The sequence below is a fragment of the Tinamus guttatus genome, unplaced genomic scaffold (genome assembly GCF_059628265.1).
Source record: "Tinamus guttatus ecotype Peru unplaced genomic scaffold, ASM5962826v1 Tinamus_guttatus_pri_ptg000287l, whole genome shotgun sequence".
NCBI lineage: Eukaryota > Metazoa > Chordata > Aves > Tinamiformes > Tinamidae > Tinamus > Tinamus guttatus.
In genome coordinates this window covers 13,271,411-13,297,039 of record NW_028288821.1, presented here as the reverse complement: position 1 = coordinate 13,297,039, position 25,629 = coordinate 13,271,411, and the positions used below count along the sequence as shown (strand labels likewise).

At 46.8% G+C, this 25,629-nt stretch overlaps 1 protein-coding gene across 2 annotated transcripts in view; it reads left to right on the top strand.

Annotated features, from left to right (window-relative positions):
• Positions 1 to 25,100, top strand: part of LOC104569789 (gamma-aminobutyric acid type A receptor subunit theta) — a 69,625-nt gene extending 44,525 nt beyond the window's left edge. Inside the window, exons 4-9 of one of the 2 annotated variants that reach the window (XM_010216788.2) lie at positions 2,217 to 2,437; positions 14,099 to 14,181; positions 18,809 to 18,946; positions 20,397 to 20,549; positions 23,276 to 23,520; positions 24,090 to 25,100. In XM_010216788.2, the coding sequence (XP_010215090.1) occupies positions 2,217 to 2,437; positions 14,099 to 14,181; positions 18,809 to 18,946; positions 20,397 to 20,549; positions 23,276 to 23,520; positions 24,090 to 24,467 (1,218 nt within the window). In that variant the 3' untranslated portion in view covers positions 24,468 to 25,100. Of the gene's footprint in view, positions 1 to 2,216; positions 2,438 to 14,098; positions 14,182 to 18,808; positions 18,947 to 20,396; positions 20,550 to 23,275; positions 23,533 to 24,089 lie in introns of both variants that reach the window. The other variant, XM_010216787.2, reaches the window with a different exon arrangement.
• Positions 25,101 to 25,629: the final 529 nt, after the last annotated feature.

Sequence of the window (25,629 nt, the reverse complement as noted above, 5' to 3'; positions counted from 1 at the left end):
TGTGCAGACCAAGAACTGATGGCCCAACGGAGCTGCCTGCCGGTAGATGGTGGTGCTGGAGCAGCGGCATAGGTGTAGTTTGTACTCGTCATAACGGGTGATGTGGGGATGAAGGCAGGGCAAGGCTTGGTGCTTTCCCTCCTGGGCGCTGGTGCCTTTCACCCCCTGAAGCGGGTCCTGTCACTGCCTCCCCTGAGGACAGCCGGTAGGGTGCCCTCTCTCTAGGCTGCTCTTGTTCCTCCGTACTGTGCACAGTGCTCGGAGGCAGAGCATCCCTCCTCCCCGGACATCAGTGCTGCATCTGTCAGCGCGTCCGTGACCCCTTTGCTTCTAGGCAGGGCTCTGACCTCTGTGCATTGGACACTTGCCCAGCTCTTTTGTTGCTGCCCAGAAATCCTGCACACTCTTTGACAGAGCTGAGGGTGGCTGGGTAGGGAAAGCAGGAGAACAGCAACGAGATGTTGAGGAGGAAAAGGAGTGAAGGGCAGTGCTGGAAACAAGATGGACCATGATTATCCAGTCCTCCAGACTTCCATGACAGTGTCCAGATAAATGTGTTGTATAGGGAAGCCACTCGGCAGAGAAATAAATGGAGAGGGCTCAACCCAAGGCCTGGTGGGTTGTTCCTCCCCAGAAAGGTCTCCGTACCCTGGGAGCATCCTTAGCCCATGAGATGAGACCTGAAACTTTTCCCATTAAGCCTAGAAGCCTATAGGAAGGGAGTTTAGAAGGTTGGATGTGTGCTGGGTGGTGCTGACCCTCTACTTTGTAAGCAGCTCACCTCTTGAGATGGGTGCAATCCCTTGTGTGTAACTCCTGGGGACAGGCTGGAGCCCACAGTGACAGCAGGGTGGCCTGGTTGAGGGCAGAGATGCTGCACAGCTTCTGTCACAAATTAAAAAGGTACGGGTCAATGATACAGTTTGCTGTGATGTGCCATAGAGTTCTTGGAGGGGAGCATGGAAAAAGTTCCCTTTGAGATGAGCATCTCTGGAGCAGGGTAGGACAGATACCATAAAGGTAAGAAGCTCCAAGCACTTTCTGCTCTGTGCCCTCACTGCAGTGCAGGTGCAACCCCCCTGGGAGGGGTAGCAGGGAGGATGTTTTCCTTTGCAAAGTCTTGAACAAACAAGAAAATGTTGGGGGCTCTGAAAGATGCTCTCAGGCAAAAATTTAGCAATCCTTTAAAAAGCAAAACAAAACAATTTCCTGGCCAAAAAGCTGTCACTGTGTTTTTGTTCTTTTCCATACAATACAGAAGATGACAGATACAGCATTTATATCCAGATTCCACCAAGGGTTTACTCTGTGACCTTTTGGATATGCGTGTGGGTCTAGATTTCTGAATCACAGATACCTGAAATCGCCATACCAATGCTGTGGGATTATTTGAGCTTGCCTTCAGAGGTACTGAATAAACCTGGTGTCAAGTGCAAGGAGACAGACAGCATGGCTCCATGCTGCACATGCGAGAGGTCCTTGCCAGCGCCTTGCATGGCTGGCATGAGCTGAGCAGGAAAAGGTTTGCTGCCCTCTGCACAAACCAACATGGCCCGGAGTCCTTTGGCACTGCGGGTATCTACATGTGAAGAGATAACATGTCCCCTAGCTCAGGGCATTACGGCACAAGATCATTTTCATGCACTTGCAGAATGTTTTTCTGTTTAAGGACTTGTGCAAAACTACTGACAATTTCCCTGCTAAGCCTTACAGAGCTCAAGAGCACTGCTAACCTGTCCACCCCTGATCTACAAACTTATTTTCTTAGCTCTGTTTTACCCACTCAGGCTTCCCCTGTAGCAAAAGATACTTGACTCCTAGCCTATTTAAGACCTGTTTTGACAATGTTTTCTGTCACTGATGGGTACCAAACCCCTTCCTCTTCTATTAGCACATCTGAGAGGAATTAACAGTTCTTGTAGGGCAGTGCTGTGATAGCTTTGAAGAAATTGAGTTAGGGCCTCTGGGTCTCCAGTGAATGTGAGCTTGCCTTGCAGTGTGCAATGTCGTTTTGTCCCCTCCAAGGCTCAGACTTGTTTCCCTTGTCCTTCAGTACAAATCCTAGTTCTCACAGCCCATGGAGATGCAGACCTGAGCACGTTGGTGCCAAAAAACTTGCACACGCACAGAGGACTTGGCATTAGCAGGGGTGAAGGGACTGAGAGTTATGTTCCTACCCTGGGGCCAAGCTGACTCTTGAATGTTTCTTCTCCCAGGACTACACCATCACCATGTACTTCCAGCAGAGCTGGCGGGACAAACGTCTAGCGTACAACGACCTTCCTCTCAACCTGACGCTGGATAACAGGGTGGCTGACCAGTTGTGGCTGCCTGATACCTATTTCCTGAATGACAAGAAGTCCTTTCTGCATGGGGTGACAGTGAAGAATCGCATGATTCGGCTGCATCCTGATGGGACTGTCCTCTATGGCCTGAGGTAAGTCCAAGGGGAATCTTTTGTCAATTGTGGCAGGATACAATGACATCTCGTTTCAATTTTCACCTGTTCTGAAGAGATTCTGTCAGTTTCTTTAAGCACAGGCAAGGATCCAAAAGATCAAAACCTACTCAAATATTGCTCAAATTTAAGTATCTAATCTTTCTCCTAGCTGGAAATGGTTGTTTTCCTATATTGACATAGACAAATATGGGAAATGGGAATAGACAGTTCTATGCATTTCAGGTCTCTGTCACTCATGTTGCATAACACTTCCATTTGAAACACGTTCTAAGTTGCTTTTAATTTTCCTCACGTTTGGCCTGTGGAGATGGGACTTCATTAGTTTGGGATCTAAGGCCAAATTTCATAGCATTTGAGCCAAAACACTTCTGTCATTTTTGCATATGAGATAAGAAGCATGTTTTTGTACTGTTAAAAAATGTCTCTTGTCTTTACCAGAGCAATTCTAGAGACTGAGGTTTGAAAGTTGATGTTTAGTAGGGAAATAGTCCTCAGTGAGGAGGCTTTTTGTGGTATCTGGAATAAATGAATGTAGCCAAGTTCACAGCCTTTGAAGTGCTGTGCTGATGTGCAGTGCAGGTGGCAAAGGTTAGCCTTACTTTATTATCTGGATGTGTGAAATGCCGGAGAACATAAGACAGTTAAATGAGCGGGAGCAGAGGGCTGAAAGAGAAGTTTGCAGCCATAGGTAAGATTTAGATGAAGGCTTTGGACCCTAGAGCTGAAATATAGGCAGTGATTTTTCTCAGTCCCCTATTTGTCTGCTTTGAGCTGTGCTTCTCACTTTTTTTTTTTTCCCTCCTTTTTCAATTACCAAAATTCACAGCTGGCTTTTAGACCTGCCTCCACATTCACAAATGATTGCGATAGCAGCTCTGGGCTTACATCCCAATGCAGCAAAGGGGGAGGAAAGACCTTTCTCTCCCAAAGAGGGTACACCCACCCATTCCCATTTACAGTATCAGCTCCTCTGCTGCTTCGTGGTTTGTGGCAAAGTCTGATTTCTATTATGATTTCCTTCTCTTTAACTAGCAGGGCTGTCTTTGGGAGGGCAGGGCTGGATGCAGGCATCACAAATCAGAGATTGCCCAGAGCCTGCACTGCCAAGGAGCCCTGAGCAAGCTTTGCTTGCACAGCAAAAGGCATGTAGCCTTCACCCAGATTTAACACAGATTTCCCGTTTTGTGTTAAAGCAAGAGCAGGGCGAGAAAACACTTGGACTTGGGGCAGGCAGGAGCATGAACTTCAGCCACTCAGGGAAGAGGGGGAAAGAGGTGTTAAACTTGTGCTTGCTTCACCAAAGCTCAGGTAGCTCTGTGCTGAGTTAGCCCACCTCAGCAAAGAGCTGCCTCCCGCAGCACTCAGGAAGCCTTCGTGTGCACCTGCATGGCTAAAGAAGCAGAAATGCTAGTGCATACATATCAGCTTCAATTTAGTCAACTCAAATAACGAGCGGCGCACACCCTGCAGCACAGGTGACAAGTCCTTCGAGGGTTTGCACTTGTGCTAGCTCCAGATAGGAAGGCTGCGCCAGCGCCTCCTACACCTTTGCTTCCCTTCCCAGTTCTAGTCCCAGTCCCCAGCCTGCAGCACCAGTCCCGGGGCCCGGCAGTGCTGAGAGGGGAACTCTGTGCTGGCCTGTGCAGGTGGGTACCGCAAAAGGAAAGTTGCATTCAGGCCCCAAGGAAGAAAATGACAGGCTTTGCCCCCGTTATTTCCAGGGCGTTGTGTTAACTTTTGGCTGTTTTTCGTGGAAGCTGCTCTCTTGCCCCTGGAGAAAACAACAATTGCAACAACCAAGCACTGAGCAATGGCAGCTACTATTCTCTTCAGTGGGAGTTCCTGGGGCTGTACCTCAGGTCAAAGTGCCCTTTTTTTTCCTATTGTGAAAGTACACTGGGTTTTGAGGGATAAATCAGGTTCCCTCTGAGTGCTAGAGGTCTCTCTAGCTCTATTCATAGGGGTATGAGCAACGTTTTCGTTAGGGCTTCCTTTCTGCATTGACACCCACACCTGTGATTTTGCTGACAATAGGAGTCCTAGGAGCAGTTTTGCAGGTGCAAATAATTGATATATTCAAGAATATATAGACACATGCACAGCAGGTGTAAGAAGGCAAGAAAACAGTGATCACATTCACCTGTGTACCCTTTATCACCGTAAAATTGTACCTATGCTTGCCTCGCAAAAAGGAGGAAAAATGCAGATCCTCCCTGTATTTTCAAGCCTGCTCTTGTTGGCTTCTCTAGTGTCCTCTGGAAGGATTCTTAAAACGGAGCTGTCCTTATAGAAAAAGCCCAAAGGAGGCAATTTCTGCTCCTCCTTGTTTGTTTGCTTGTTTGCTTTTCCGCAAGCAAGATACCACAGCTCTGCTCCTCCTGCTACCTTCTTGCTAGTCGCTTCCCTTTCCTTTGAGCTGCTCCCGTAGCAAAGTGACTCAATGATGCTATTTGTGGCACAACAGTCCCTTTTCTTTCAAGCAGTCTCTGATGTCAGAGACCTGAGAGGATGACACCCCGGCAGGCTCCGGCTCTGAGCACTGATCCAGCAACCTGCAGGATCAGCCCCAAAGCCTGAATCAGACCCCAAGGTCCAAGCTAGCTCACACAGGTGTCGACAGGTATTTTTGTTTCTTCAGTGAGACAAGATCAAGCTTCAGATAACTTGTTTTCATGAGTAAATGAAGCCCCTTATTCCCCCACTTTGCTCCAGTGTGACGGTTCTGTGTTGAAGAAGCATATGCTCGTTTTTGATAGAATTAGCAAATAAGTGGATGAAGGGAGTGCAGCAGATGTAATATAACCTCATCTTAGGAAAGCATGCGATACAAAAGCTTACTCCCAAATTAATTCACACTGGGCTTGGATTAAAAGCTGGCTGCCAAGTCTCCAACAAAAGGGATGCATAAACAGCAATGGACTGAATCGGGGGAGGCAGTCCTGGGGCTGCTGCATGCATGGGAGTTGGGACTGGAATTTCCTAGCTTCTTCCTTTGCAAGCTAGCAGACGGCATGAATCCCAGAAGGAAAAATGGGGGCTTCGAGTCCAGATACAGCCAAGAAGGTGCCCTTATCTGCGTGAACATGAAGGATGCATAGGCTGTGATGGGAGGTTACGAATCCGTCTGAGCGACCAGGGCTTGAGGGAAGCATAACCTGGCACAATGGTGTCTGAGCTTGTCGAGCCCGCAAACACGTCTCTGGAATTAAAAGTGCCCCTCAAACACAGGGAAGTGTCACCTGTGGCACGCAGCATGGAGGTGCTAAAGCAATATAGAAAGCCCGCAGTATGAAGGGAGGCTTGCAGCAGCGACCCAGAAAGGCAGGGTTTTCAGTTGTTAGGGCACTGGAGCTGGGCAGGTAAAATGGTGAGGAAAGGCCAGCTAGAACCAGCTGAATTTAATGTATTTTCCACTCCTAGTGTTTTTTTTTTTGTCAGAAATGACAATGGTTTCATCAAATTTTAAACAGAAAAAAAAAGAATATTTCACTTAAAAAAAATGTTTCTGAAAATGTTGACATTTCTGTCCTAATTTTATGCAGAGAATTCTTCATTTTTTTGTCATTACTTCCCTCACTATTTCAGGATGCCTGTACTACCACTGCTGACGTTTGAGTATCATACAGACTCATCAAAGGCTTTCTCTGGACCTGCAGAGACTGTCTAGCCCACCCTGGCTGTAGCATTCAAAAAGCTTTGCATTCTTAGTCTTCACATTTGAAGTCATTAAAGGCACCTAGAATATAGTATGGACTGAGATTATTTCCTTTTCTAGACCATGTTGCCTTCGTATGGTGGTGAAACAAGTGGACCATTGTCATATGCTAATGTCATTGATATTTCACTATCTGTTTTCAAAGACCTAAAAATAGAAAATCTGTAACAAAGCTGAAATCTTCATATGGTTGATCTGAAGCCACATTGTGAAATGAGCTTAAAAACATCCCTCAGGGCACTCTTGAAGCTATTTGATTTAATTCTACTTAGGGACAAAACTGAATTCCAGCAAAACAGGTGCTTTGAGGCGCTCCAAGTGCATCCTGCAGCCCGCAGGGATGCGGAGGGGCCGGGCTGCTGGAAAGCAGGCGCGAAGCTGAGTGGACGGCAAGTGAGATGCGATGCCTGGGCTGGCAAGGAGCCCAGGCAGTGTAAACTGAGCAGCTGAAAAACTGCAGAGGAATTTGATGACGGAGAGAAATTCTCTCCTGTGCAGAGAGAATAAGGGATCTCCTGCGAAGGTGGTGGGGGTGTGAGTGCGAGTTTTGCTTTTTTTGTGCCCGTGATAGTCACTGCAACGAGGTGTGCTTCAGGGAGTAGGCAGTAGCAGTGCAATTTGGATGCATGCAAAGGTGCTGAGGCAAAGCAGGGCACTCAGACCGATGAGTGCTCTCCTGGGAAAGCCAACCCCTGTCATCCTCATCAGCGTAAATGTTCACTGCTGGAAGTAAGGGGGAAAGTGAGTTGTTATACTTCCGACAACTAAAAATTTACATTTTAAAAATGAGGAAAGCTAAGTGGATCTGCTTTGGCAGCACCTGGTTTCTGCCTTTCGGAAGCGAGTTCCCATCGCTCAGCTGCTTCCCAGGGAAGCCAGTCCCAGTCTCCAGCAAGGTCCTGCTGACCCGCGCACGGGAGGGATCATCTCCTGGGTGAGGCAGCAGCTTGAGCGCTCCCGTTAGCTCTCGTGAGAGAAGCTTCTCTGGAAAAGAGGAAGGCGATCTGGCCTTGCTCCCCCTTAGCAGGTTGCACAACAGAAACTGCTCCTTTGGCAACCTGGGAGAAGTAGGTTTGTGTCCATCCAGTTGGCCCCTCGGTACAGATCTTGCAGATTTGTACAGTTGTCTCTATGGAGATCTACTATGGATCAGTGACTGAGTGGAAAGATGCAGAGGGACAGGAGTGGGGTTGGGAGAAGGGTTGATTAGGAAATGGATTTAATCCGAAGCTTGGTTCTCTACTTGAGGTTAGGGACAGATCCCTATATGTATTTTGGACCCCATGGTTGGGATGAAGTGCTTAGCTGGAAGAAATAGAAAGAAGCTTAAGAAAGAAAGTTTGAGACAAATATGAAGTTTCAGAATTCTATCTTTGAAGTTGGGGAAGAAATTGGAGCTAGCTAGAACTGAGACAGAGCTGTTCCTCAACACTGAATGTTGAAAAAAACAGGCAAGCCATTCCAGTGCCTGCCTCAACTTGCTGCCTGTGACACATCTCCCATACCTGGTTAGCAGCAAGATAGAGGTCAAGGCACATGTAGAAGCGATCACCACTGTCTCCTCATAAGCCACTTGAAGAGATTGCATGGCCGATACCCCTGGTTTGCCCTAGCGGCTCTGTAAATGCCTCCTGCTTCCTTCCTCTTTGCTCTCCTATTCCAGCTGTCAGTCTGAGTGCATCACTAGACCCTGTCTATTCTTAAGAAATCTCTGAGATTTCAATCATGGGTTACTGTCCTATTAATTAAACTTCATCCCAGCCTCATGCTGTAGAAGGAAGGGACCTTCTGCTCCATTAGGTGCAGGTCACTGTTCTCTGAAGTAACCACAGCAGATAGACCTCTTGCTAAGCATATTCCACCTGGATATTTCTTGTCCCCCACTCCTGTTAGCAGCTTGCCAGACACAGCACTGTCAATATAAAGAGGCAAAAAAGCAAACTTTGCAGCAACAGCACTTCTCCTTTGGACTCTCACAGGGCAAAGAACTGTTTGATTGAGGTGATTGGTGCCCTGTGTACTGGTCTGGAAGAACTTTTGGGTTTTTTTCCTCCCTCATCTAATTCAAGTGCGATGTGTACAGCTACTTATCAAAGGATGCCTGTGCAAGCACTGATGTTTTTGGAAATGGAGTGACCTTAGCAGGATTGTGCCAGGGCTTATGGAATTAACTATAGGTGAATGGACTCGAGGAAAAATACTCCATGTCTTTCCCTTGCTTTTGGTTCTAAAATGACCTCCAGGAGTTTGCAAAGATCAGATCATGTTAAAAGAATGGCGTAAATCACCAAGGGTTTACAAATCCCTCTGGGCCCTTCAAAGTTTGTGTTTGATGCCAGTCAGAAGGTGACACCTACCATCATGTTTTTACAAGAAAATTTCAGAATGTATAGGGTAAGATGATTTTCTCTCCCCTCCCTTGTCATTAAAACAGCAGTTTTGACTTTCTCTAAGGATCAGCTTAAGGGAAAGGGACCACACTTGTGGGATCACTCCCGCTTAATGGAAAGTGTGGAAAGGGTCCACACTTGCTTTAGAAATCCCTCCAAGATACATAACTTCCCCTATCTCCCACCTCAGTCCTCTTGGAGAGCCTGGTCCTGCTATTTTTAAAATTAGATGGTATTTTGGGGAAGCGATTTTTTCCCTTTACATTTGTTTCTGACAAGTTTGTTTCTCCTGGACGGTGAAATGGGTGGCTGAGGGCCTTCACAGTAGAAGTTTAGAGTCAGATTCAACTGAGAAAGATGCTGAAGTAGGTAAGCGGCAGGATAAAAAGGAAGATGGAAAGGAGAGATTCAACCACGGCAAGTTTTAGTAGCAGATCTGAACTCTATGCTGCTCTGTGTCTGCTACCTTATATAATCATCCTAAATAAGGCAGAGGAAGCCATTAATAAGTAAACAGCAATGAAGAAAATCAGAGAGGGAATGAAATGGCTCATGATATGCGTATCTGTGAGGAACTGAAATATTTGTGTTGGACTACTGTGCAGACGTTTGAGCACTTCTGTTTGAGCTACTGATGTGGTGGACCAGTCTCATCCCACTGCCTGGCTCAGCCCACAGATGCTGGTGGTGAAATAGGGGGGTGAGGTTACATTGTCCCTTTGCAACACAGGCTTCCGGTGGGCATTCCTTCCTTGCTGTAAGAAGCTGGGGCCCGGCACCCTTGTTGTGTGATTTAGAGCTCAGTGGCTGCTTTTCTGGAAATATTGCCTGTCTATTGCTTGGGTTGAAGGATACTCTCCACAGTGAGCTATTCAGGATACCTTGTACTTCTGCTCAGGTCCTCTGAGTGCTGATGAAATAGAGGGATGTTCATTAGCTCCCAACCTAGTAGAACTGCTTGATATCGCTTGACTGAATTTTACTTTTGATGGTGTTTTTTGTTTGAGGGCTGGCTTTTTTCAAGATGCATGGTGGTTTCTCCATAGCCCTGTCTCCCCCTAGAAGAACTGCACCCCCTTGCCAGCAGTGCCAGAGGAAAAAGGCAGAGACAACCCAGGAGAAGTAATTAGGGCAAAAGCATGAATAAGTCCTTTTTGAGGGAAGGGAGGTATAAGGGTTGTGACCTGTCAAGGGGCTTGTTCTGAATCCTTAAGAAGGGGATAGAGATTGAGGGAGTAAAGAGGAGTTGGTAGGAGAAGAAGGTGGTGGTGGCCAGGCTCAGCAGCCAGCAGGAGGCTGGGGGAGCAGGCTGATTCATTGAGAGCGTGCTGCAGAAAGCAGGCGAGCCTCTGTTGGGCAGTGTCTCTGTGAATCTCCATCAAGTCGATGAAATTCCACACTCACAAATATGGAAGGGGATAGAGATGATATAAAAGCAAGAGAAAAGGAGAAGAAAGGAGAAGACAGAGTCTGGCCAGGTTCCAGTGCCCATTTGTAATGTCACAGGGACCATGACATCCTTCCCTGGTGTCTGCCCAGCCCTCCTGTGCTTCTTTCTCTCCTTTTCTCTCCTCCTGGAGGCAGTGTGCTCTGTCTGAAACTGTTTGCAGGGGCATGGTTTCTTCTGTCTCTTCATCTCCTTTCTCACAGCAGCACTCCTTGCTTTCTGTCTTTTAATCTCTTTTTTTTCTCCCAGTCACCTTTACCCAGCTCCTCTCCCCTTAGTTGTCCTCATGCCTCTTCTCTCCTCTGCTCTGTTACCCCAGTGGCCTCCTGTCCTTTCCTGTGCACTCTCCTGTCTCTCTTCTTTACTCCTGTCTCCTCTGTCAATGCTCTGTCATCACTCTTTCTTCCTTTCCCCATTTTTCCACCTCTTACTCTCCTATCAGCCCTTAAATACGTTTGCCACCCCGTGGTCCCTGACTGTGCAGCCGCTGCCTCATACATCTATCCAGTCAGTCCTCCCCGTGCACAATTTGTCTTGTGTGTCAACTGAACACATCTTTTTATGCAACAACTCAGAGCATATCAAGGTAATATATTTATAGCCATCAAAGCATTAGGTAGAGATCAGTCCAGTGACCTTCTGGATGGGGCATAAATTGGCACGTGCACTGGTGTGCCCTACTCTGGCTCTAGTCCTCTTTTAGCTGTAAGAAGTGAACAGAACTTCTCAGCTTTTTGCTGGGTCCCATGAGTCCATATTACGCAGTCACCAAAGGAGCTAGAAAAAGAATTCTTGTTGGCCCCTCTAGAGCACAAACATCCTGTGTTTTAGGGGCAAGTGGGTGGTGAGGTTATGGCCAGGCTGCGGGCTTCACTGAAGATGCTGGGTGCTACATGAAGCAGCAAAAGCCAGGCCTGCCTTGGGGTAGTGGGAGTGGCGTTGTGATGCTGTGGTCACCTGTAGACCCCGAGCAGGGGATGGCAAAGGACATTTGCTGTCTAAGACGTTTCTGAAACCTGAGGAATTAAAAATACCCTTCCTCATTGGGATACCATCGGCTTTAACCCAGGAAGGACTGCTTTATTAAGGTTTAGGAAGCCGAGAGGCAGGATGTGAGCTGAACCCAGCCTCCCAGGCCAATTGTCCCTCACATCTTATGACACTCCAGCTCCATGAGAGCTCCAGATCCAGGTGGTTCCCATGCTGCTGCTCCCCAGGGCTTGCTAGGCAGGCCTGCTCTGTGGGCTATGGCAACGCAGAAAAATGGCTCCGGAGAAGCAGGTGACAGCAGTGTGCAATTGTGCTAGCCCAGGCTCTGGAATAAAACATGCAAGTAGATATTCCCAATTCTCGTTTGCACAGCAATGCTGCAGTAAGATCACCAGAAGTTCTGGACCTGGAGCCAGCTGGGAGGTCTCTGAAGGATGCAATGTAGATATGCCCATACTTAAACATAGAGAGAGGTTATCTGATTCCCTGGGGTTGATGCCATCTTAAGCTGTTCTTTTCCAATCTTCTGTCTCTAGTTTCTCTTTGCTTTGAATCAACAGGGCTAAATTCTGCTCTGATGTAAATCTCTGCTGATGTATATTGGTGTGATCTTGCAAAAATCAGTGGAGTGGCTCTGGATTTATGCTAGCTGCTAGTGTGAGCAGGATTTGGCGCATGGAGTGTGGTCACCATAGCTCACTGTGTCGTGCTCTGCATTTCCAACAGACACTGCAGGTGATAAGCAAATCCTGCTGAGAGCCTAGAGGAGCCCTCCCATGCCAGAAAAGGCTTCCTCTAAATGCCCTTTGTGTGGCAAAGTTAGCCAGCCAGGCAGCAATCTTGGGACAGACGCTATGGAAAGGTTTTAGCCCACAGGGTCCCACAAATGGGGTGGAAAATTTTCATTTAATACATTTTTGCATCTTGCACTTTAGGGAAAATAGGAGAATGCATTTGTAGCTGCTATTTCCCATGGGTGCAGTGTAATATATACAGTATATGCTGTGTGCGGTACAGGGGGAATGAGTCATACCTGTTCGTGACTCTTTGGTCGCAGCAGCTGGCCACAATGGACCCTGCACCTGCCACTCTGGACCATCCTGTCAAGGTGTAGCTACCTTCAGGTGTATCTTCACATCTGCTCCTCCGCCATGGCGTCCTGCACCCAGCAACACCTGTCCAGGAGGATGAGGGTGGGAGATGTATTGTGTTTCAAGCAGCCCTCCCAGAAATGCCAAGTTCGGAGGCTGTAAAACCAATACTTGCAATCCCAAAGCTACAGTGATAATTTTTAAGTGGTTCCCATACTGTTTTCCTTCTCCCCTCTGTGCTTTCTCCTACACCCTGGCTGCATCACAGATAAAAGGGTTAAGAGCTCGCTTAGGCCCCCTGCTCGGAGAGAGGGCAGTAGCAATGTTGTATCTAGACCCAGTGAGGATATATATAAATTCCCTCCGTCTCTTCGGCGCTATTTATAGCACGGCAGGCAGTGGCAAAGGCTCTCCTCAAGGCTTCATCTCCTACAAACAGTCTTCACAGACAGCAGAGAGATAAATTTAGCACACGAGATTTCTTAAAGAGGCAGCTGCTGCTCAGCAGCGCGCTCTCCTCGCCGCCTCGCCCCGTCCCCCTTCCCCTGTGTACCCCAGTTCTGGATGGGTGCTTATCTTTCCTACTCCTCTCCCATCCCTTCCGATTTTCTGTCCAGTTTGACCTCCCCCCTTTTCTGGTCTGTCTTTTTCTCCTTCATTGATTCCCCTGGCTTTTTTTTTTCTTTCTCCTTTTTTTTTGCTCGTTCGCCATCTCATTCTCTCCTCTCTTTCTTGCCTTTCTTTATTCCGCACTCTCTGCCTCTCTGCCAGGCCACAGGGCTCAGAAGATAACAAAGCTTTCTCGTTAACAGTTCACTGGTTATGCCTACATAGTAGAAAAATGTGTAGCTTGATTAATGCCTTCCAGATGGTTAATTGAAAAAAGAGGGGGGAATGCACCAGTCTCTCCCCTCTTTTCAGTGCTACGCACACATACATTGCATAGGAAAGAGACTGCATTGAAGGGTGAGGGCAGCAGTATATTTGAGAAAGAGGGGCAGGCTCTTAACTCTAGGGCAGTGTGGCCATGCTGGTAAGTTAACTGCTGATTTGCTCCATCGCTGCTTCGTACCACTTTCTCCATGTAGGATGATGCTCCTTTGTGTGCAGTGTGTAATGCGCACTCGCACAAATCCTCCTTGCTGTTGCAGCCATTGGCACGTGCAAAATTTTTGCACCAATTTTGTACCCCTCGCCCTTGCAAAAGCGTGCTGAGGGCACCACGTGGCTCTGCCCTCCCTGTGTGCAACGAGGCCACGGCCGAAGCCATGTGGACCCCCTTCTCCATCTCTGTATTTTTGGCGGGGAGGAGAGGGGAGCACACCAATCTTAGGCACGTCTGGAACATGAAATCACTTGTGCAAGAGTGAATCTGTTCACAGAGCCAAGCGCCAGCGGAGCAGGAGCGCTGCGCATCGTGGGGAAGGGAGGGCCACTCTGGTGGGCTCCGGGCGCCCCCGATCGCTGGCTGCAGGATCGATATGGGGGTGAGGGGTAGGGATAGGGGCCTGCCTTTGGGTCTGCAGGGTGGCTGGGGAGGCAAGGGGGGAGATGCCATGATAAATTATTCCTCTGCGCACCTCATTGCAGAGCAATTTAGTCGACCCATTTGCAGCTCTGTAGACATGTGTCCTCTGTGTCTCGTACAAATAGAAATGTCTCTCCTCCTCACCCCTGTCCATAGCTCTGCCTACTCCCACTTCCTTTGTCTCCCTCATGGAGAGACAGAGGAGGAACCCACACCCTTCCCTGCCTCACCTCGCTAATAGAGATGCTGCCTTGCTGCCATGAGTCACGGAAGATTTAAGTTATGCAGCTGCGGGTGAGGCGCATCCAGCCCCCCGGCCCGCACACCTCCCTCCTCCCGCCACGGCTCTCCCTGGTTGCCAAGGAAACCACAGCCCCAAATGCTGCCTTTTGCGTCCACCCTTCCTTCCGTGTTTTTTTTTCCCCCCCACTTTTCTCCCCTTCTTTTCTGATATCTGTATGCTTTTCCCCTTTCAGGATCACCACCACGGCCGCCTGCATGATGGACCTGAGGAGGTACCCCTTGGACCAGCAGAACTGCACACTGGAGATCGAGAGTTGTGCGTACACCTTGCAGCCCGCTCCCTATCACCCCATGTGCCGCTCCCCGGCCTCCTCCCCAGGGCACTGCAGGCCCCCTGCCCTCAGGGTGTCCACCAAGCCCCATGAGTCCCTGCTGAGAGCGGCTGCGGCCACATCACAGCCCATGAGCAGGACCAGGCCCCTTCTTCCAAGCTCCCCCTTGAGAGAGCCTTGTGGGCAAAAAGCCAAGGAAACTGAGGTCCTATGGTGGTTTGGGCACTAAAATGCTCCTTGCCCTCAAGAAAGCTGTAGGAGCCTCTTCTGGCACCAAGGAGGCCTTGGGTATCCTGGCCTGACCTTCGCAGCCACCCTGCTCTGAGCAGGAGGTGGGACAGGAGACCTCCTGAGGCCCTTTTCCACCTGAAATTTCTTTGGCTCCTATAAAAAGACTTGCCCGACCACAGTGGTGAAGGAAGTCCAGCTCTCCCTCATAAAAATGCACCACAGTATCCCCACAGGAGCGGTCCAGAACAGCAGATCTCTCAGTAATGATGATGCAGCTTCAGCGATGATTATCAGAGAATTGCTTTTTTCATAAAAGAAGTCCCACGGCATCCGTCGTCAGAAAGCTCTCTGCTGCCTTCGCAGCCCTGCCTGTGCCCGGGAGCCCCCGCTTTCGGGTTGCTCGGGATGCGCCGCGATGGCAGTGCTTGCCGTGGTGGGGAATGGAATGTAAATTAGGTCCTGCTGGAGGCACTAATGACATGTCATTGCTGGCACTTTTTAGTATTTTGAGAATAGTTTACCATACAACCGAGAAAACAGAAGGCAGAGAATTACCCACAGTTCCCCATGTTGCGATTTTGTTCTTAATGGGACATGTCAAGCCAATTTGTTAGCCGAAGCAACATTTCCTTACGATCGTTCTAAGATCCACGCAGAGATGAAGAGATGCACCATTTATTTCCGCCAAGCTTTTGTCTCTTTACATGCTTGGCACCTTTGAAACCACAGGGCTCCGTGTTATTTGTTCCCATGTCCACGCAGCGTTGGAACAATAGTCCTGTGCATGTCTTGCTTAAAAAAGCAAGAGAAAACATCCACCAAAATAACTTTTTAATGGTGCTGGTGTGATGAATTTGCAAAGTAACTGTGAGCAGCAGGGTCTCCTTCTCTGCAGCAACTAGTGGCAAATGTGGAGGGCTCCTGTGTGGACTGTGGCTGTGGGACCTGCTTTTGTGCCCAGCTCAGCCCATCCTCGCTGGCAGACCAGCACAGAGCTGGGCCAGTCCCCTTTCCCAAGGCAGTACAGCAATCCTTCCTGAGCCATGTGGGTCATCTCCCTGATGTTCTGGGTGTCCTGCCTCATCCCATCGCTACCTGTGGCACCGCTGCCTTCCTTTTGCCTCCCTGGCCCCAAAATCTGCAAAATACCTGTGGCAAAATGGACAGTAGCCAACAGTATGGCCAGATGTGCCAAAGAATGATGCCGGAAGGGAGTAGCAGAACATAACCTACATTGCCAAAGAGGGTTTACCTATCAATGATCTTTTGATCAGACAGGATTCCCCCTGTCCTGAAAAGCAGCCCTTTCCACCTACACCCCTGCATGACCGTGTGCCAGTGCCCAGCAAAAGTGCCCTGAGTTGGGCAACAAGCAGGCTGTTAATCTGACATTTCAAAATGTTATATCAATACTTTATGGCATATAAATTTGAAATGACTTGTCTTTTTGAACATTCCTTTACTTTTAAAAAGTGAAATGGAAATTTGCTTCTCTTTTAAAAGCTGAAAATCAAAGAGAAGTATTTATTTTTAGAATGAACAATCTTTCCCTTTAGAATGACTTTAAAAAGTAGTTTCCTGAAAAACATGTTTGATTTCATATTGCATAATGCTATGATCAAAAAAAAAAAAGGAACAGATCAGTACCTGAGATCGTCAGGTCACAGAATATATGGAGTAGGAACTAGTTAACCAAGACATCTGCTAAAATTAGTTACTGTAATTTGACATTTTCACTGCTGATCAGGAAGTAAAATTAAAGTCACTGCTGTTAAATTTGTGGATGATGAAGATAGCAGTCTGCGTAGCTTGCTCGCTGCACATTTGAATACATCCAAATTTGAATGCATCCAGAATACATTTGAATGCAGCTAAATGCAGAGCCCTGTGTCTGGGTGTGGGAACACAGGCCAGACTGAGGGACCGTATTTGGAGGAGTATTCACGGGGTAAAAAGATCAAGGGATCGCAGTGGCTGAGAACCACTGCTGGAGGTCTCGTAGCAGAGCTCTGGCAAAAAAGGCTGGAGTGAGCCTGGGTTATATAAACCAGGGGAGCAGTGAGTCAGAGACGGGAATCGATTGGCCTCTGTGTATGTTGCTGGTGAGACTGGGAAAGGGACCATGTCTAATTCTGGTCTCCATAATTTAGAAAGGAAGTTGAGAAATCAGAAGAGGTTGAAAAAAAAAGATGCTGAAAAGTGGTTCAAGGGCTAGAGCAGATGTTTTGCAGTAAGAAACCTAAATAGCTCAATCTGGTTTGTTTACTGCAAGGGAGATGGAGAGGTGACTTGTTTACAGGCTGCATGCACCTCTACAGAGGGCGAATGCTGGGTGGAAAGGACTTAATAACCGAACAGAAAAATGCAGAACAACCAGTAGTGTCTGAAAGTCTGAGTCAGATAAATTCAAATATAAAATTGCACACAGCATTTTTATCTGTGAGTGTTTAAGCTGCTGGAAACAATAGCCAGGAGGAGGAGAGGGGGCCTCCATGGCTTCTTGATGCTTTCCACACTTGATCTTTGAGAGCAGCTTCGGCCAGACACAAATGCCAGTTCCTGTGCATAAAACTGGGGTAATAGAGGCAGTGTGACAGCCTATGACACCCTTGCAACAGATGAGATGACCGAGCTCCTTCCTGACCTGAAACTCTGGATCTCTGTGGGTTTATGCCTGTGGGTGTTTTATCATTTACTGCAGTGGAGCCAAGCAGGCAGTTTTGGGGAGGAGGTGGAGGCCTCCTTTAGCTGCGCTACACCAGGAGCAGATCTGACTTAACATTTGGAAGACTCTTATTATTCTTTAGCACCTGTGAATAAGTGCAGTAATGACTGAGAGTGCAGACAGGACATGGGTTTGGAGACGAAGCCATAGGATAATTCAGTTTGGAAGGGGGCTTGGGATGTCTCCTGTCCAGGGCCTGCCCAAAGCAGCCTCAACTTCCAAGTCAGTGGCAGTTCAGGACATTCTCCCCTGGGGAACTGCGATGTGTTCAGCTCAGATCAGGGGAACCTTGTGCCTCTGAGGCTAGGGAGAGGAAGTTCTCCTCCATGCTACATTGAGCTGCTCTTTGTTCCACTGGCCTCGCCAGTGCTGGTTTTGGTGGCAGCTGTCCTTAGTGGCCGCAAGCCTGCAGAGAGCCTTGCCAGGAGTTGCTGGCCAACTGCTCCTCTGCTGCGAGTGCTTGTGCACTAGGCAGGCTGCTGTGCTGCAGTGCAGGCTGTGCATAAAAGCTCTCTCTGGGCATAGGTAAAATGCTCTAAAGGAAACCCAGCCCCTGCATTCCTTGTTTTAGTGCCTGTGTACATGCAAAGACGCTCCCGTGCCGCTCTGCACGGAATAAAAGGCAGCCCCTGGACTTGTGCAGAAGTAGCCATAGTGCTTCAAAACCTAGCTGGCCAGAACCTGCGTTAATTCTCAGTTGGAGATGAATCTTTGTCCTCAGGGTCCTGGGCAGGGCTGTGATCACTGCAGTGCAAGAGCAGGGTGGCATCATTTGCTGCTACGGGCCTCACTCCCACTAAGGCGAGAGCACCTGGAGAATCTGTGAGCCCTGCTCCTGGGGCTGTGTGTTTGGGCTCCTCAGCACGTCCATCCCTTGTTACCTGGCAGCCATGGTGTGGGGTTAAAGTAAGAGGTGTAGTTAACAGCCCTTGGTGTAGTTAACCTCTGAATGAATCCATTACCCTGAAATGAAAGAGAAAAGCATTTGTTGCCAGCCTGACTCACCCTTCTTTTTTTTCTCCAATTAATGCTCTTTTCAGATGACACTTACTAAATGGATGCCCCTCTCAGAGACCCTGACCACTTTCCAGCACTTTGACCAAGAGTTTTTAGAATAGAATGATGCTCCAATGCTCTGATTTCCTTTTTCACTGTCTGATTTTCCTTTTTCACTGCTGTTGTAAATATTCTTCTCTTTGGATTTTTTAGTACTGTTTACTGAGGCACTGTTTACCGAGTCTGCATCAAAAAGTATTGTGTGATCTCCCCCTTCTGGTAAAGGACGGCAGTTTTTAAAAAGCAAAATGCTGGGCTGGTGCATTTGTGATGTGCAAGTCCCTGTTATGTCAGCTGTGGAGATTACCTAGCACAAGTCAAGAGATGTTGGACCGTTTTAACTACTTTTTCTCCTGAATCCTAGCTAGAAGTGGGAATTCTGACCAAGTGTTTTGGGGTTTTTTTTTTTTTTTTTTTGCTTCTTATGGGGACCATACTGCCAAGCTCAGCTGGGAACCAAAGTATCAGCAGGAGGGAGGGGGTTAAACATGCTTTCTGATGGCACAGGCTTTCCTTTGGATCCTCTTTCAGGTCACCTTAAAAAAAATGCCATTTGCTCTAGCTTGTCAACTCGCTTCTCTCTTTGTACTTTTCTGCAGATGGTTATACAGTTGATGACATTGTCTTCTTCTGGCAAGGAAACGATTCTGCTGTCACGGGGATGGAGGTGCTAGAGCTGCCCCAGTTCACCATAATTGAGCAGAGGCTGGTCAGCAGGGAAGTGGTCTTCACCACTGGTGAGTGTGTACCCAAAGAATGCCATGGAACATGTGCTGATCAAAGTCAATCTCCTTGCTCCTCTGATTGAGCTACTGAAGCACTAACTTAAGGTTTCATTCCTTACCTGGCTCCTTTGGAAAGAGGTGCCTTCTGTGCTTACCAAGTTTGCCTTTTTTTTGACTGCCTATCTTCAGAGAGTTCTGGATGATGTTTTTCTTTTTTTCTGCAGTTATTTAAATTCTTGGGCAAAACACCACTGAGCTCAAAACAGAACCTCATCAGAAGGTTCTCAGTGTTTTCATTATCTTCATGTGATTTGCAACTGCTTCTTGAAGACAAGAAGCATTTTTGGTTACTGTCTTTGCTTTGATGTGGCATGCAGTTCACTGCCAAAGCAGTGTGCCACACACCTGTGAGATAGGATGATCTTCCAGCTGTCATGAAAGCAGTGCCAGAGCCTCTCAGTGACAGTGGCAGATGGTGCTGTCGCTACAACAGTGCCTGTGGGGCACACCAGGAGAAGGGGCGGTTGCACTTGGTGTTCTGGAGATCCTCAGTGAGAGGCAGTCCCGGCCCCTGCTGCAGCTTGCAGTCTAAATATCTGGAATCTGCAAAGATGAGGAGGTAAAGTACCTTGTTCAGGCTATGCAGAAGGTAAATACTGGGGAGAGAACCTAGGCTCCTTTGACCATTAAAGCCTGTTGTTCTCTTAATAGATAAACTGCCAAACATCAGTTAAACTAACCTATCAGGGCAGCCTGCTATGCTGTTGTAGGGACAGGGGTGGGAAAGAGGAAAGGTTTGGACTTTGTTTTATAGAAAAAAAAAAAAAGAGTGATGCTTTGCTTCTGTTACAATGACCCTGCTTCAGTGCAAGGACTGTAAAAGTATTTATTGTTGTTACTGTCCTCATTAGGTTTGCTAAAAGATTAGAAGAAAATTGCAAGAACTTAAAAAAAAATGCAGATTAACTTAAAGCACTCCATTTGCATATGAATTTGCCCAGTCTGACTATAACCTGTTTTTAGAACAGCATGGGAAATATGTGATCCAGATCTTCATTGCTGTTTGGAGGAAAAGCTAGCACATGAAACAATGGAAAATCATCTCACTGCATCCAGATTTAGGGTGAAAGTCTCCCGTGTAAGACTCGATCTTATTGGCACGTAGCATAATGGCAATTTTCATCCAGGTACTGAACGGACATTCTCCCATGGTGTCTGACATAATGATATCACTTAGGTAGAGTTTCTTTACTTCTTAATATTCTGAGAAAATTGAGCAGATGCTAAAGAGCCTCTCCCTAAAGCTGTTGAATCTGCAAAATCATAGGAGGGAAAGAGAGATTCCTCACTATCACTGACCCCTGAGCACATTTTCCAAATGAAATTGTGATTTCTAACCTGGATTCTTACCTTAAATACAGTCCTGCTTTCCTCTCATCTCCCTTTAATATCTCATTGACAGGTTCATATCTCCGCTTATCCTTGAGTTTCCGGATTAAGAGGAACATTGGTTACTTCATCCTCCAGACTTATATGCCATCCATCCTCATCACCATTCTGTCCTGGGTTTCCTTCTGGATCAATTATGATGCTTCTGCTGCACGAGTGGCACTGGGTAAGCACCTCTTCATTATATATTAAAGAAGGTGTTTTCTGAGAGAAGTCAACTAGAACAGCTCTGGGAAATAAAATATCTTTTTTTTTTTTTTTGATAAGGCAGCAATGAAAGCAAATCAGATCTGTCAGTCATTTCCTCCAAAAGGACAAACTTTTCTTCTTAGAACAAACCTGGGAATATGTTGCCTGCAAAGACACTTTTTTGTTAGAAAAGTCAGTACCTCCAAAGCTTTAGCCCATATTACTGGAATCAGTAAAAACTGCACTGTAAATTTATGTGAGTGCAAGTTAAGACTCTCTAACAAAGACATAAATGGTCACATCTCAGACATATGATACTGTGACATGCCAGGAGCACGGCAGCTTTCTCACTCTGATTTGTACCCATTTTCTTAAGAAAAAAATAGTCTGGGCACCTCTTAATCAACACATATTCTGATAGTATGTTAGTTGGATGATAAATTCAAATAATGGGTGAACGAAGAGCAGTAAGGGTGGTGAATGAATGGTGAAAGATGACAAAAATAATTAAAATAACATTATACATTCCCATCATATTTCATGCCCGATACTGAACACATTATGTACCTGAAGACCTTCATTAGCAAGAGAAATGTGGGACAGTAGTTAAAGTCCGTGTTTCTCCTTGAGTTTCTTCTTTAAGTTTCTTCTTAAACACATGCTTCCCTAAACTGGGATGTTTTCCTATATGGAGAAAAAAAAATGAGGTCTTTTAAGCAACAGAAGGAAAGTGGGGGTGGATTGCAGATGAGAATTTTGAAGAAGGAACAAGAGAAAGGGTGGATGACTGGCATATGAGAATGGGGCTGTGCAACTTTATAGAAAGTTCAGAGGAAATAGAAGAGGCAAAGGCAGAGGGAGAAAGATTTCAGCTGTCAGTGAGAAAAGGCTCAGAAAGGCAGTGGAGCAAAGGTGGAGGCTGGGTCTTACAGAGAAGGTCTGGGGACTTCAGTTAGCTCTAGGAGAAGGCAGAGTTTTGGGTAGAGTCAGAGGAAGGGTGATTTGTACAAAGGGAAAGGATTTGAATGTGGTCATTTGGAGATGCTGAAGCAGAGAAACAGGGAGGAAACAAGAACATTGCAAATTATAAAGGTAAGTTGCACTTGCGTTAATATTACCAGTGAGGAGAGAAAGACAGGACATTGCTGGCAGAGTGACGGTACAGACAGAAGGGTGGAGATGAGATGCATGGCTGTTGGATTCCTGCTGACATCTGGATTCACAGGAGAAGACAGAAAAAAAACCCTGTAGATGATCAGGACTAGAACAGCTCTCCCTGAGCCATTCCTGATGGCTCCCTCTCTAACTTGTCCTTAAAAAGCTGCCAGAAAGGAGGCTCAACAGCCTCCTCTGGGTATTTTGACTTCTTTGTACTGAACCTCATATTTGTTTCTGTTCTAAGTCTCCCTTACAGTTTAAACCATTCAGCTTTTTGTCCTGTTATTAATTGACATGGAGAATTAGTTATTCCCCCTTTCTTTGCACTTAATTTCTGGATATTTTTAAAGGGTTGCCATTACTCCCTTCTCTCTACTCTTATTTGAACCAAAAACTCTCAGTTCTTTCACTCTTTATAGAAATGACAGTAAATACATGGTAGTGATGAGAGGTCCAGCATTTACAGAGAGATATATGGAAGCTATCAATGTAGAGATGGGAGCTGAAACCAGGAGAACAAATGAAGTCATGGAGATTGCGAGAGCTGGAGGCAAAGGATATGATCTGGAGAACTGCCAACAGGGATATGGGGAGAAGAGACACTAGAAGAAAAGGGGATCATTGAGGTAGTAAGAAGAGTAAGACAGCTGAGGTTGAAAAGAGAGAAAATAAGATTAGGTTAAAGAGGCACAGCAACTGCCCCCAAAGGAACATGAAAACTCAGTGCCATCTTTTCAGAGCTTGCAGAAGGTTGCAGAAGAGACAGGTTGAAAGGGAAAGGTTGAGAAAAAGCCTAAGAAAAGGAAAGAAGGCCATGAGAATAACTGCAGGTACATCATGCTCTCAGAGACCAAGGGGGTGAAAAAAGATAAGGTGGTCAATGAGATCAAGAGATGTTTGCTTCAGCATACAGACCTGAAAAATAGAGACAGAGAGCCCTGTGAGGTGGATGTAAAGATAGTTGAAGCAGTGCATGACAAAGCTAATGAAAGGAAGGTGGGAATTGATGTGGTCAAGAATATAGATGGAAGGCTATGAGGCAGACCATAGAGGAGAAAGCCACAAAGAGGGAAGCCTTTCTGTCTTTCTCCTGTTCATGGCACTGGAAAGACAAAAGCAGATTATAAATTCATGTCAAGAGTACTGAGCCTTTCACTAGTGCCTAGGGAAGCCTGAGGAATTCATAAAGTAGAAGAAAAGGAGGAGAAGAGGTTGAAAGTCTGAGAGCAAAATTGAATTCTTCCTGCCTCTCTGAGGGAAAGAAGAAGGATCAGGAAGGACTTAGAGAACAGTGTGTGGTTGATCCTTATCATGCTGATGATATTCGGCTTGGACATTTTCTCCCACTGTTGAATGCTGGTTTATTTTCTGTAGTGATTTATAGCGGACATCTGGTCTCAGAGTAACTACAGTTTCCTTCCCAATTGTGCTGTTCCCATCACTCCTGCTGTCCAGCCTGCCTGGGAGGAGGGACAGAAAGCTGAGAGTACCATTACAGGAAACCCCCAATTCCTTGATAACAGAGTGCATGCCCTCTCCTTGCAGGGGTCACCACGGTGCTTACTATGACCACCATCAACACCCATCTACGGGAGACCCTCCCTAAGATCCCTTACGTCAAGGCTATTGATGTTTATCTCATGGGTTGTTTTGTCTTCGTGTTCCTGGCACTCTTGGAATATGCTTTTGTCAACTACATATTCTTCGGGCGAGGCCCCCGGCAGCAGAAGAAACAGAGTGAACGGATCAGCAAGGCCAACAATGAGCGCCACCGTTATGAGGAGAAGAGGGTGAGAGAGCAGGTTTGTCCCCTTCTTTCATTGTGGCAGGAGAATTCAGACTCTCCACGGTTCATTCAACCCTCAGTAACCTGTGGAGTAGCCTTTCTTCTCATCAGTAGAGATGAACTCCAGCTGCCTTGTCTGCCATGCATAGGTCTTCCAAACTTTGCAGGCAGATGCCTAGGAAGACCCCCTTCCCAGTGATTATCAGGATTCTTTTCATCCTTGATCATTTAGTCATCATCCTGAACCAAGTCTCAACAAGACCATCCTTTTGCAAAAGGAAGGTGTACCCAAAAGTACCCCTGTGCTTTTGGTCCTATTCTGTTGGCCAAATCACATTATCCAATTCACAAGCTGCAAGTGCCGGTAACTGATCCTTCAGGTCCAGCATTAGTGGACAATCTTTTCAGATTTGAAAGGGCAGGTGCAGTGCCCACAGACAACCTAACCAGTGGCACCACTGCACCAAAAAGAGTTCAAAATCATCCCGTTTAGTCTGACGGTATGGCCATGTGTGCACCATGTACAGGACTTCCTTGCTACCTCTCTCTCTCTCTCTCTCCCCCCTGTTCTAGGTTGACCCTTACGGTAATATCCTCCTCAGCACTCTGGAGATGAACAACGAGCTGCTGGCCACGGACATGATGAGCAGTGTTGGCGACTCTCGAAACTCTGTCATGTCCTTCGAAGGCTCAGGAATCCAGTTCCGCAAGCAGCTGGCCTCTCGGGATGGATTTGGTCACCACGCAACCCTAGACCGCCACGTCCCACTGACCCATCACACTGCAGCCCGCAACCGTGCCAATTGCCGTCTCCGCCGACGGTCATCTAAGCTGAAGCTCAAAATCCCAGACCTGACAGACGTCAGCACCATTGACAAGTGGTCACGAATCATTTTTCCAATCACCTTTGGATTCTTCAACCTTGTTTACTGGTTGTACTATGTAAATTGATGCCTGCAGCCTCCAAAAGAGATAGGGACAGACACTCAGACAATGACAACACGGGAGTGTTGTGGTCTTTTGGGTTTGGGTTTTACTCTTTACTATCATTATCATTTATTCCTTTGATTCATTAGATTTATTCTAAGCTTACTCTTCTCTTTTCAGCACATGTAGAACCACTGAGTGTGGGGGGGGATGAGGGAGAGAAGGGTGTAAGGGAGGGCTTTTGGTTTCAGGGAGGGATGTGTTTGTCTCAATTTTGGTTTCCTGCCAATGGACTTAAACCATTGTAAAAACAAAAACAAAAACAAAAAAAGAAAAACCAAAAAAGAAAGAAAAAAAGAGAAAAAAGACAGGAAAAACAAACAAACAAAAAAAAACAACAAAAAAGAAAAGTTTAAAAAAAAGGGGGGAGATTTAAAGAAATTGAGTCAAAAACTGGTGGGTGGGATAGGTTATCTTTGACTGTGCTCACTAATGCGCTATCCTCACATCCATTTCACTACCAAATTTCATCTTTCTCTTCCCAGTATTATTATATTTTTAAATCTTTCTTCTGTCTCTGCTCGTAACCCCTTCATATTTATTCCTTTATGGATTCATGAGTTGGTGGGGTTTCATTCTCACGCTAAAAGATTTCTCTTTTCTTTTTCTCTCTCCCTCTCTCTTGCTTACAAGCCTAAAAGAATCTTTTAAACCAACAAATAGAAAGAATATTTATTTTGGAAGATTTGGGAAGCGGGGAGGACAGGGCAATTACAGGGGAGGGAAGGGGCAATGTGGGCATATATGGGAGGGGGGTGGGAGGAGGGAGCTTATCAGAAACAAAGGCACATTTGCAAGTTGCCTTTTTCCACCTTCAGGAGTTTGCAAGACGTTTTTCCTGTGTGAATGTGTGTGTGTATGCGGCGCATCTGTGTGTGTGTGTGCGGATAGGGGGGTGTGTGTGTGTGTGCAAGCATGTTTTCTGGGATGGGGAGCAGGGGAGGGGGGTTTTGTAATGTCTTTTGTAGAAAGAGAACACAGATGACATTTAACCGGCAGTGTTTTGGGGGGAATAGCAGGGTTTTGCTTGCTCATTGCAACTTTTGAGTCTTGGAGGTTGAGTCCCAGCCTGTATCAGAGTCACAGAACTGGGGGCTGTAGATCATGCAGGCATATAATTGCTGAG